Source organism: Sus scrofa, chromosome 13 (genome assembly GCF_054392235.1).
Source record: "Sus scrofa isolate SSC_HxYL_T2T_F1_AM1 chromosome 13, Sscrofa_HxYL_maternal_Yorkshire_Landrace_v2.0, whole genome shotgun sequence".
Classification (NCBI taxonomy): domain Eukaryota; kingdom Metazoa; phylum Chordata; class Mammalia; order Artiodactyla; family Suidae; genus Sus; species Sus scrofa.
The window spans coordinates 54,214,814-54,227,000 of NC_139395.1; the positions used below are offsets into that span (position 1 = coordinate 54,214,814).

Here is a 12,187-nt window from a genome sequence, read left to right on the forward strand (position 1 = left end):
TAAATATCTGTAGAATGAATGATCAGAACAGTGGATTTGGAAAAGATTTTTGCATTTTGCATGACTGAAAAGATTTTTCAGTCCCTTATTTGATGCATGAATACTCTCAAAAATATCAAGTTGTACCCCAGGATGGGTGAGAGGGGAATGACACTCATGACTTTCTGAGGTAGCACAATTTACTGTCAGCTAGCTCATATTCTTAGAAACAAATTTCTTGAGTTATATCCTTGTAACTTCTATTCTCTGGAGTTATATTTTTAAAAATTCATAATCTTCTTCTATGTTATCCTTCCCAAACTTAGTGATGTCTATCCAGTTTCTTCAACCATTCCTGTCAATAAAAGTCACCCATTATGGTGAACTTTTTATGTTCTAGGCATTCGCTTAAGATTTTTATATGCATGGATATCCTTTAACTCTCACAGATATCCTTAGAGGTCACTATAATTATCCCCATCTTACAGATAAGAAGATGAATATAAGTAAAGTTACTTGACTTGCCAAATTCACATGGCTAATAAGCTGCAATGATGGGATATGAACTCAGGCCTGTCTAATGCCAGAGTCAATACCCATTAATCCAATCAGTTTCCTTCAAATTAAATAGTTTAAAAATTCCTCACTTCCTTCAGTAGCTATAATGGTTTATCAAAGTCCCTCTTGAAGTATGCCCCCAAAATTCCAGGTGTTGCTAACCAGTGCAGAGTGAAAATTTTCTCTCTCACATTCTAGACATTCTTTATTTATTAAAACAGACTAAGAGTGGGAGTTCCCTTCCTGGCTCAGCAGTTAACAAACCTGACTAGGATTCATGAGGATGCCAGTTCAACCCCTGTCCTTGACATAGGCACCTCAACTCCAAAAGAGAATTGATTTTTTTACTCCCTGCATCTCCTAAACTTCCAATTCTTAAAGACACTCTCATCTACCTTGTTACCAAAGCCAATCCAATAGCAAGTCCTATTGATTCTGGATCAGAACAACATCCTCTATAAATGTACTTCTCTCCTCCTCCACTATCTCTAGTCTTATCCAAGCCAGTGCTAAGTTCTCATCTATGCTACTGCAAAAGCATCCTACTTGGTCTCTTTGTTTCTTTCTATTCTTTCCCTATTCTTCTCCATCTCAGTTTATTCCAAATAACCAGAGTGATTTTATTTTATTTTTTTAATGTTATGACCATGGCATATGGAAATTCCTGGGCCAGGGATTGAACCCGAGCCACAGCTGCAACCTATGTCATAGCTGTCACAACGCCGGTCCTTTAATCCACTGCACCAGGCCAGGGATCAAACCCAGGCCACTGCAGCCAGCCAAGCTGCTGCAGTTGTATTCTTAACCCATTGCACCACAATGGGAATTCCCAAAGTGGTATTTCTTAATGAAATTGAATTTCATGTCACTTGCCAGTTTAGAAAAATTCGGTGGCTTACATTGCACCTAAAATGGAACCTGAATTTCTTATTGTGACCTACAACCTGTCTCTGCCTTTCTCTCCATCTTCACCTAATACTACTCTTTCCCAGACCCTAGTGACATTAATCTTTGTCAATTCCTAGAACACACTGAAAGCAATCGCATTTCAGGGCTTTCATTGCTTGCTATCCCCTTTGCTAAAGTGGTGTTCCCATGTTCTATTTAAATGACAAGCTTCTTATTCTTTAGATCTCTAAATATCATCTCCACAGGACTTTCCTGAGAGCTTCCTAGGAACATCTTCCCTGTGATTCTCTATACCACTATTTTATTTCCTCATAGTACCTATCATCATCTAAAAGGGTAACACTTTTTTCCTTAATAGGTTTACTCTCTTCCTCTTCCCACCAGAATGTAGCTTTTGAAAGACTACAGTCTTTTTTGTTGTGTTCTCTATGGTCTTGCCAGCAACAAGCACAGTCTTAGTAATAGTAGACACTTTCATTATCTGTTAAATAGATGTAAGAGAAATATGCAGGAAGGGTTAAAGCTGCACAAAGCGATTAGGAGAAGGCTTTCCAGAGGAGGTGATTCATAAACTAAGCCTTGAAGAACGAGTTTAAGTATTTAGGCAGATAAATACTGTGCAGCAAAGGAAACTGCAGGGAGCAACTGTGAAAATTATTTTTCACTACACATAAAAAAAAATGTACTCATAGAACTACAAGTAGGTTTATATGACAGTTTGAGATAATGAAAGGTTTTGGAACAAGAACAATAAGTAACTTCTAAGAAATTCCTTTCTCTATTCTCTAAGTCTACTGAAACATTGAGTAGGGTCTTCAAAATGAAATAGGTAAAGGGTATCTAACAATACATGTATCTGCCATTAGTTAATATACCTTATAAATTTGGGTTTAAGTACAATTCAAAAATTGTTAGCCTAATAAAAATGTAAATCTAAAGAAGTTATATGAGAGTTCCCTTTGTGGTACAGCAAAAACGAATATGACTAGTAACCATGAGGTTGCGGGTTCGATCCCTGGCCTCACTCAGTGGGTTAAGGATCTGACATTGCCGTGAGCTGTGGTGTAGGTCACAGTCGAGGCTCAGATCCCACGTTGCTGTGGCTTTGGTGTAGGCTGGCAGCTGTAGGTCCAATTAGACCCCTAGCCCGGGAACTTCCCTATGCCCCATGTGTGGCCATAAAAAAAAAAAAAGCACACACACAAAAAAAGAAGTTATATGATTAATAGACTTGTTTAATTGTAAGGAAAGTAAAATTAAAATTTAAATTATTTTAACTAATAACAATATAATAATCAACAATGTAACGGAGACTATAACTTTGTCACAAAGTTTAATTTGCAAAAATACGTATAAATGAGGCAGGCTAAAAAGGGAAAGAGAGTGCAGAAAGAGAAGCAGAAATCCACCAGAGAGAAACTCCTTGTTTTATAGTTCAGTGTAAGGTTCTAATCTTACAAATGAGCTTCATGTCTTTTTCTTCTTTTTTATCTCCACAGCCCAGCAGTCAAGTACCTAGGAAAATCTCAGTAACTGCTGAAATGAATCAAACCATCCTTATTACAGCCTTTGAAAGCTGGTACCTAAATTAATTTTAATTTCCACTAAATTGGAGGGAAAGGGCAGGACATTGGAATATATTTTTTTGTATAAAAAAAAATCAAGTGCAAGTATTTGCTCAAATGCAATGTTATTTGTAGAGGCCCAGTTATTTGGTTTTATTTTCAGGAAACGGTATGGTTATAATATATCAAGAGGAGGAATAGCATGGTGTTCAAAGTATGTGAACTCTAGAACCAGACTGTCAGGGTCCAAACCCCAACCGTGTGAATTTGGGCAATTTATTTAACCTCTCTGCATTGAGTTTATTCATCTATAAACAGAGATAACTATAGTACCCATCTAATAGGGTTGTCATGAGAAGTATAGGTAAAACCATTTTAAAATGCTTAGAATAAACCCTTTAAACACTCTATAACATTTACTATCATTATTACTTTTTCAATTGTTTTCCTAACTGAATTTGAAGATGGTATTTTGTCCAAGAACAATCTACAAAGTTAAACTTTTTATGAGAATACAAACACTAATAATTTCACTCAACTTCCAAACAAGGATAATTTACTAATACACTACTTACACTAACTGATTAATTGTCTTCTGCTCCTCCTTGGATCTTCTGTAACTCAGCAGCTTACTTTGCGTTGGTGTGTCAACACCTATGTCTTCAGGGGGTCGGACAATGGGAGGTAACTTCAAGTTCAGAGCCTCCTTTTCTGCTGCAATGGCAGCTTTATTTGGATCTGACATCTTGGTTCCCTAAAGATGAAAATACTCTGTACTCTGAGAGGAAAAGTTAGCCTCCTTATAACACATAACACATCCTACATATCAATACCAAAAATTCTAGGCCTCTTTAGATCTTTCTCCCAAAAATGGCAGTTGAGTTCAAAGGCCAGGTATTCCTGTTGGTGTTCTACCACTCACTGCTATGAAAAAATGAAGTTAGTCACTTCCTGGTGAGTGAGGGTTTCAATTTCCTCATGAATTAAATTAAGGAACAGGATTAGATGCTCTCCAAATATTCTTATGTTTCTCAAACTCTGGGTTCAAATTTTCCCCTAAGATGTAAATCACTACAACAAAATTCAGTTGTTGAGGTCGAATTCCTCTTCCCCAAAAGCTGATATACCATTAATATTTTTAAACATCAATATTGTATCTAAGTTTTGTTACCTTCTAGAAAGCCAAACTGTGATCAAGCAAAAATATGCATACTAAAAGAAGTCTAGTATGTCATATAAATGCTGAAAAATTAACTGTGAAATCAACAGCATGTGGTGGGATGCCCACACAATTTGGAAATTCCTGCCTTGAAAGAGACCATTTCTGCTGGCACTCAATTCAAAATCCCCTGGCCTGGGAGAGAAGTGAAGAGAAAAGCCCAGGACTAGGAAGTACCTGTCTGATTGTTTTCACTAGTTTCCGGATGCTCAGATAAGAGCGAACTGTTCGGTGAACTTTCCCAAAGATGAAAGGAGTGAAAACGACGGGTGAAACTTCAGGAACCCCTCTGGCTACTGCTAGGCGATCCTCTGCCGAGTAGAAACAAAGTTGTCGCCGTGGAAACTGTTGCGGTTGCTGCTGGGTAAATGCTGCCGGGAGAGGCGGTTGCTGAGCAGGGACAGATTAGGATTACCTGTCACAACAATAATTCATTACTCAAGTAGGTGGAGATGAATGAAATTTTTTACCTAACTGCCTTCCCTTGGAAGGGGCAGGGAATTAGGATCTTCAAACTGTGGAAAACGAAATTTGGATCTGCTGGAAAGCGGATTTATATAAACACTCGCTCTCAAAGGCGGATCAAGTCTTCAAGTGTCTCCATAGCAACCTCCCTGTAAATATTATAACTAATCAGGAGTATAATTTATCTTGTTTCTCTATTCATTATTTATAGACAGCACTTTTCCTTCAGGAAATTCTTGGCAAAAAATGTTAAGATGTGAAAATTTTGTGAGTATGCCTGGAGAAAGAAATGTGAAACCTTGCTATTTGAGGCTGCACAAAGGATACTCCATCTAAACGATAATAGCTAGACAAATACCATATGCATAAATAAAATCCTGGTGATGTAGTGATGACATGTTAATTCAACAAATATTTGAGTATCTCTATCTGCCAGTCAATACGTAAATATTTATTTAATGAGAGAGCAGCCTATACTATTGTCTGGCACACAATAGTTCTTCTAAAAATGTCATTTGGGTGAGTCAATGAACAAACTGAAATTCCTCCTAGCTTGTAAAAGCAAATTATCTTTCTATAGAAAACAAAATACTTGTATGTGCTGGGGTTTTGATATGTCAATTTAGGCTGAACTACAAACACTGAAGGGAGGACAGCAGCTTTTTATATCATGCACACACCTTCTCCCAGTTATTCAGTCAAACACTAATGTAGAGCTGCTGTGAAGAGATTTTCCAGATATAATTCAAGTCCCTGGAAAATTGACATTAATCTAGGGAGATAATCCGTGTGGGCCTCACTCAGCTGCGGAAGTCCTTTTAAAAAGTTTTAGGCATGTCCTGAATCAGACTCCAAATAACAGCTAGGTCTACAATTGCTCTCCCCACCCTAACTCTCTCCCTTTCCTGACAGCTGGCCCTATAGATCTTGGACTTGCTTCACTGGTCCCCACAGTTGCATAAGCCAATTTCCCATAATAAACTATATATATATATGCCTGCATACAAACAATGGATACATACAAGGCATATATATAATCTACTGGTTCTTCATCTCTCATTAAACCTGACACAATGTATAATTTTTTGAACAGCTTTTTATAGGTATAATTTACATACTACAGAATTTGCCATTTTAAAGTATACAATTCAATGTATTTTTAGTAAAGGTATATAGTTGTGCAACCATTACTATGATCCAATTCTAAAACATTTCAGTAATTGCAAAAAGTTCCCTTGAGCTCATATGTAGTAAATCCCCACTCCCACCTCCAGTCCCAGGCAACCACTGATTTGGTTTTGGTTTCTGTAGGTTTGCAATTTCTAAAAATTTCATATAAATGGAATCATATATTATGTAGCCTTTTGTGTCTGCCTTCTCTCTCTTAATGATGTGTTTGAGGTTCATCCATATGTAGTATATGACAGAAGTTCATTCCTTCTTATTGATGAATAGTTTTCCATTATATGGATATATCACATTTGCTTTATTCACTCACCAGTTGATGGACAATTGGATTGCTTCCAGTTCTGAGCTATTATGAATATTCCTGCCATGAACATTTGTATACAAATCTTTGGATGAACTTATACATTCATTTCTCATTGGTAGGAATTGCTGGGATAAATGATAAGTCTATGTTTGACCTTTTAAGAAACTATTAAACTGTTTTCCAAAGTGGCTGAAAGATTTTACCTTCCTACCAGCAAAATACAAGGGTCCCAATTTCTCCAAAACCTTGCCAACACTTGGTATCGTCATCTTTTTCATTATAGCTATTCGAGTAGGTATATAGTAGCATCTCATTGTGGTTTTAATTTGCATTTCCCTAAATACATATGACACTGAATATCTTTTCATGTGCTTATTAGCCATGAACATATCTTCTTTTTGATGAAATGTCTATTGAAATCTTTTATTCATTTTTAAAAATGGATTATTTAGCTGTTTATCATTGAGTTGTAAGCATTCTTTATATTCTGGAAACAAATCCTTTACTAGATAGGTAATTTGCAAATATATCTTCTTGGTCTGTAGCTTGTCTTTTTTTCTGTTTTTCTTTTTCTTTTCTTTCTTTTCTTTTCTCTTCCTCCCTCTCTCCCTTCCTTCCTTCTCCCCCCTCCCACCTTCTTTCATTTTATGGCACACCTGCAACATATAAAACTTCCCAGGGTAGGGGTCAAATCATACCTGCAGCTTCCAGCCTACAGCACAGCCACTGCAATGCCAGATGGAAGTTGTGTCTGTGACCTACACTGCAACCCCCCTGCAATGCCAGATCCTTAACCCACTGAGGGAGGCCAGGGATCAACCCCAAATCCTCATGGACACTACATCGGGTTCTTAACCCACTGAGCCACAATAGGAACTCCTATCTTCACTTTCTTAAGGATGTCTTTTGAAAAGCAATTTTTTTATTTTTATAAAATCTAACTTAAAATATTCTTTACTTTATGAATTGTGATTTTGAGGTCATCTATGATAGATAAGATCACGAAGATTTTTTATTTTCTTCTGCTTTTTGGTTTTACACTTAGGTCCATTTAAAGTCAATTCTGTTCAATCCCTAGCCTTGCTCAGTGGGTTAAGGATCTGGCATTGCGGTGAACTATGGTGTAGGTCAAAGACCAGGCTCAGATCCCACATTGCTGTGTCTGTGGCATAGGCTGGTGGCTACAGCTCCAATTATACCCCTAGCCTAGGAACCTCCATGTGCCACAGGTATGGCCCTAAAAAGCAAAAATAAACAAACAAACAAACAAATAAATAAAGTCAATTTCTGTATGTGGTGAGAGATACAGGTTCAAGGTTTTTGTTGTTATTTTTACAGGTAGATATGCAGTTGTTCCTGAACCATTTGTTGAAAAGCTTGTCTTTTCCTCACTGAATTCCTTTGACATGTTTGTTGAAAAATCAATTGACCAGATGAAAGGGTTTCTTTCTTCCTTTCTTTCTTCCTTCCTTCCTTTCTTTTCTCTTTTTGTTCCTTCCTTCCCTTCTTTCTTTCTTTTTGCTTTTTAGGACCACTTTCGTGACATATGGAAGTTCCCAGGCTAGGGGTCTAATCAGAGCTACAGCTGCCAGCCTACACACCACAGCCACAGCAAAGCTGGATCTGAGCCCCATCTGCTACCTACACCACAGTTAATGGTAATGCCAGATCCATAACCCAATGAGTGAAGCCAGGGATCAAACCCAAACTCTCATGGATACCAATTAGACTCGTTATTGTTGAGCCACGATGGGAACTTCTGAAAGGGTTTATTTCTGGAATTTCTGTTCTGTTCCTTTGATCTACATGTCTATTTTCTACCTTTATTCCTCTACCACATCTCTTGATTACTGTAGCCTTAGTAAAAATGGTTATAGAGTTGGCCCTTATACAGTTTTATAAAACTCTTAACAGGAAAATATAGGCAGAACACTCTTTGACATAAATCACAGCAATATCTTTTTGGATCCACCTCCCAGAGTAATGCAAATAAAAACAAAAATATACAAATGGGACCTAATTAAACTTAAAAGCTTTGCAGAGCAAAGGAACCTATTTTAAAAAACAAAAAGACAACCCATAGAATGGGAGAAAATCTTTGCAAACGAAGTGACTGACAAGGGATTAATCTCCAAAATATACAAATATCTCATACAGCTTTATATATTTTTTAAAAAGTCAGAAGATCTAAATAGATACTCCTCCAAATAAGACAGACAGCCAAGAAACACATTAAAAGATGCTCCACATCACTAATTATTAGAGAAATGTAAATCAAAACTATGGGATAACACCTCACACCAGTCAGAATGGCCATCATCAAAAAATCTGCAGTAATAAATGCTGGAGAGGGTTTGGAGAAAAAGGAACCCTCCTACACTGCTGGTGGGAATGTAAACTGGTGCAGCCACTATGGGGAACAGTATAGAGGTTCCTCAGAAAACTAAATATAGGAGTTCTCTGGTGGTACAGTAGGTTAAGGCTCCAGCACTGTCATTGCAGTGGCTCTGGTTGCTGCTGTGGTGCAGGTTCAACCCCTGGCCCGGGAACTTCCACATGCCTCAGGTGCAGCCAAAAAAAAAAAAAAAAACAAGAAAACTAAATATAGAACTACCATATGATCCAGCAATCCCACTCCTGGGCATATATCCAGACAAAGCTATAATTCAAAAAGATATGTGCACCCCTATGTTCACTGCAGCACTATTCATAATAGCCAAGACATGGAAACAATCTAAATGTCCATCAACAGATGAATGAATTAAAAAGATGTAGTACATACACACAAAGAAACACTACTCAGTCATAAAAAAGAACAAAATAATGCTATTTGCTGCAACATAGATGGACCTAGAGATTATCATACTAAATGAAGTCAGACAAATATCATGAGATCACTAATATGTGGAATCTAATAAAGCATGATACAAAAGAACTTATTCACAAAACAGAAACAAACTCAAATATTTTGAAACCAAACTTATGGTTACCAAAGGGGAAATGCTGCGGGGAGGGAGGGATTGGGAGGTTGGGACTGGCATATACACACTGCTATATACAAAATCGATCAGTAACAAGGACCTACCATATAGCTCAGGGAAATCTATTCAATACTCTGTGATAGCCTATATGGGAAAGAATCTGAAAAGAATGGATGTATATGTATATGTATGACTGACTCACTTTGCTGTACACCTGAAACTAATACAACATTGTTAAGTCGCCTACACTGCAATAAAATTTATTAAACAAACAAAAAAAGACAGTTTTGAACTGTCCCACCTATACGCAGGCTTTTTTCACTAAATGTATGCTACAGTACTACACAATCCCTGGTTGGCTGAACTGACAGGGGCTGAATGGCATATCTGGAGGGCTGACTATAAAGTTATACACAGCCTTTCAACTTCACTGTAGCAGAGAGGGGGGTTGGTGCCCCTAACCCCACATGTTCAAGGATCAACCATAGTTTTAAATTTGAATAGTGTTAATCCTCCAACTTTGTAGTTCTTTTATAAAAAGAAGTGACTTGGCCTATTTGATGTCCTTTGCATTTCCATATAAATTTTAGGATCGGTTTGTCCATTTGTAAAAGAGCAATCTGGAATTTCAATATAAATTTTAGGATCGGTTTGTCCATTTGTAAAAGAGCAATCTGGAATTTCAATAAATCTTTTGCTTTGAAAGAAAGGAAAAAATTGTTAATTAAACATGCTTAATCTGCAGCTTAAAGTTCTTCCCTTAAAGGCTTTTTTAATGAGTCTGACGGTTAGAAATATTATTTATGAGAGCAGATAAGTATATTTCACAAAGCTTGATTACTTAACAGCACTTATGATTGACACCAAAATGTGATTCTCCACTACTATAAAAAAGTTTTTCGACTTCTTAATAGAAATGTTGAAAATGCTAAGAGAGGAATTCCCGTTGTGGCGCAGTGGTTAATGAATCTGACTAGGAACCATGAGGTTAAGGGTTTGATCCCTGCCCTCGCTCAGTGAGTTAAGGATCAGGCATTGCCGTGAGCTGTGGTGTAGGTCGAATACGTGGCTTGGATCCCTCATCACTGTGGCTGTGGTGTAGGCCGGAGGCTACAGCTCCAATTAGATCCCTAGCCTGGGAATCTCCATATGCTGCAGGAGGGGCCCTAGAAAAGGCAAAAAGACAAAAAAAAAAAAAAAAAATGCTAAGAGAACTTATGAGACCAACTTACTACGCTTTAAACCATGTTTTGTTTGTTTCAAAATTTTAAAAAAGAGTATAAGAAAAAGAAATGAGTCCATATGCTTAAGAGTTCCTTATGGAGCTAAACTGCAATAGGTTTTACATAAGTTCTTTGATTGAATTACCTTTCTTCAAGATAATTTTTTTTTCACTTTTTATTTTTTGGCTACACCCAGAGCATGTGGAACTCCCCTGGCCAGAGATCAAACCCATGCCACAGCAGCAGTCCAAGCCAGTGACAATGCTGGATCCTTAACCTGCTGGCCACAAGCGAAATTCCAAAGTAAATTTTCTGCTGTTATATTAATGTTAATTATACTTCTATTACATAATATAGTTATATCTCAATTATATACTGTAACCATTATAAACTACACTAAATCTTTTAAAATAAAAGAAACCAACAGCACTGTTGGTAGAAATGCAAATGATGCAGCCACTATTGAAAACAATACAGAAGTTCCTCAAAAAATTAAAAGTAAAACTTACTATATGATTCAGGATTCCAATTCTGGATACATAAACACACACACACACACAAAGAAAACAAAATTATTATCTCAGAAAGGTATTTGCACCCCCAGGTTCAGTGCAGCATTATTTACAATAGCCAAGACATGGAAACAACCTAAATGCAAGTGTCCATCAATGGATAAATGGGTAAAGAAAAATCTAAGATATACAAATGTAGATATGATATAGATGTATAGATATAGATATACAATGGAACATTATTCAACCATAAAAAAGGAAATCCTGCCATTATGTCAATACAGATCGACCCTGAAGGCATTATGATAAGAGAAGTAGTCAGACATATCGTATGATCTCAATAACATATGGAATCTAAAAAAATTTAATTCATAGACACAGAGAACAGATTGGTAGTGAGGGACATGGAGTGGAGAAAATGGGTGAAGGTGATCAAAAAAGTAAGAACTTTTGGTTATAAAATGGTTCTGAGAATGTAATGTACAGCATGGTGGCTACTATTAACAATACTGAATTGTATATGTAAAAGTTGCTAAGAGAGTAGATCTTTAAAGTTCTCATCACAAGAAAAGAAAGTGTGGGAGTTCCCACTGTGGCTTAGCAGGTTATGAACCCAACTAGTATCCATGAAGATGCAGGTTTGATCACTGGCTTTGCTCAGTGGGTTAAGGATTCAGCATTGCCGCAAGCTGTGGTGTAAGTCACAGACGTGGCTCGGATCCTACCTTGCTATAGCTGTGGTATAGGTGAGCAGCTGTGGGTCTGATTTTACCCCTAGCCTGGGAACTTCCATGTGCTGCAGGTATGGCCCTAAAAAGCAAACAAACAAACAAACACAAAACCAAAAGAAAATGTAACTATTGACATAATGAATGTTTAACTGATAGTGGTAATTCTTTTGGCAATGTAAACATAAATCATTATGTTGTACCCCTTGGACTAATATAATGTTATATATCAATTATTTCTCCTTAAAAGTGGAAAAAATAATTTAAAAAGAAACACATAAATAGATGAGATTGGTCCCTTAAAAAAGCAAATGGAAGTTATTAAATTATGAATATATGAGAAAGTAGGTTACCTTGAAGAGCTATCACCAGGTATTACTCAAAATTTCAGTTATTTCAACTATCACTCAGTTTCATGTTAACCTTAAGTTAAAAAAGATACAGCTATATTAATGATCTAAGCCAATGTTATTAACCACGTTAGGATAATTACAAGAAACTAGTCGTCACATACTAATTTCTGCAGATACATGTATAAATAATAAGAATAATTCCA

At 36.8% G+C, this 12,187-nt stretch overlaps 1 protein-coding gene across 1 annotated transcript in view; it reads right to left on the reverse strand.

Annotated features, from left to right (window-relative positions):
• DNAH12 (dynein axonemal heavy chain 12) overlaps positions 1-12,187 on the reverse strand; it is a 246,824-nt gene that overhangs the window by 231,271 nt on the left and 3,366 nt on the right. Inside the window, exons 2-3 of the mRNA XM_084988686.1 lie at positions 4,408-4,645; positions 3,587-3,765 (exon numbers count right to left, since the gene is read on the reverse strand). Coding sequence (XP_084844812.1) covers positions 3,587-3,756 — 170 coding nt within the window. The 5' untranslated portion in view covers positions 3,757-3,765; positions 4,408-4,645. The remainder of the gene's footprint in view (positions 1-3,586; positions 3,766-4,407; positions 4,646-12,187) is intronic.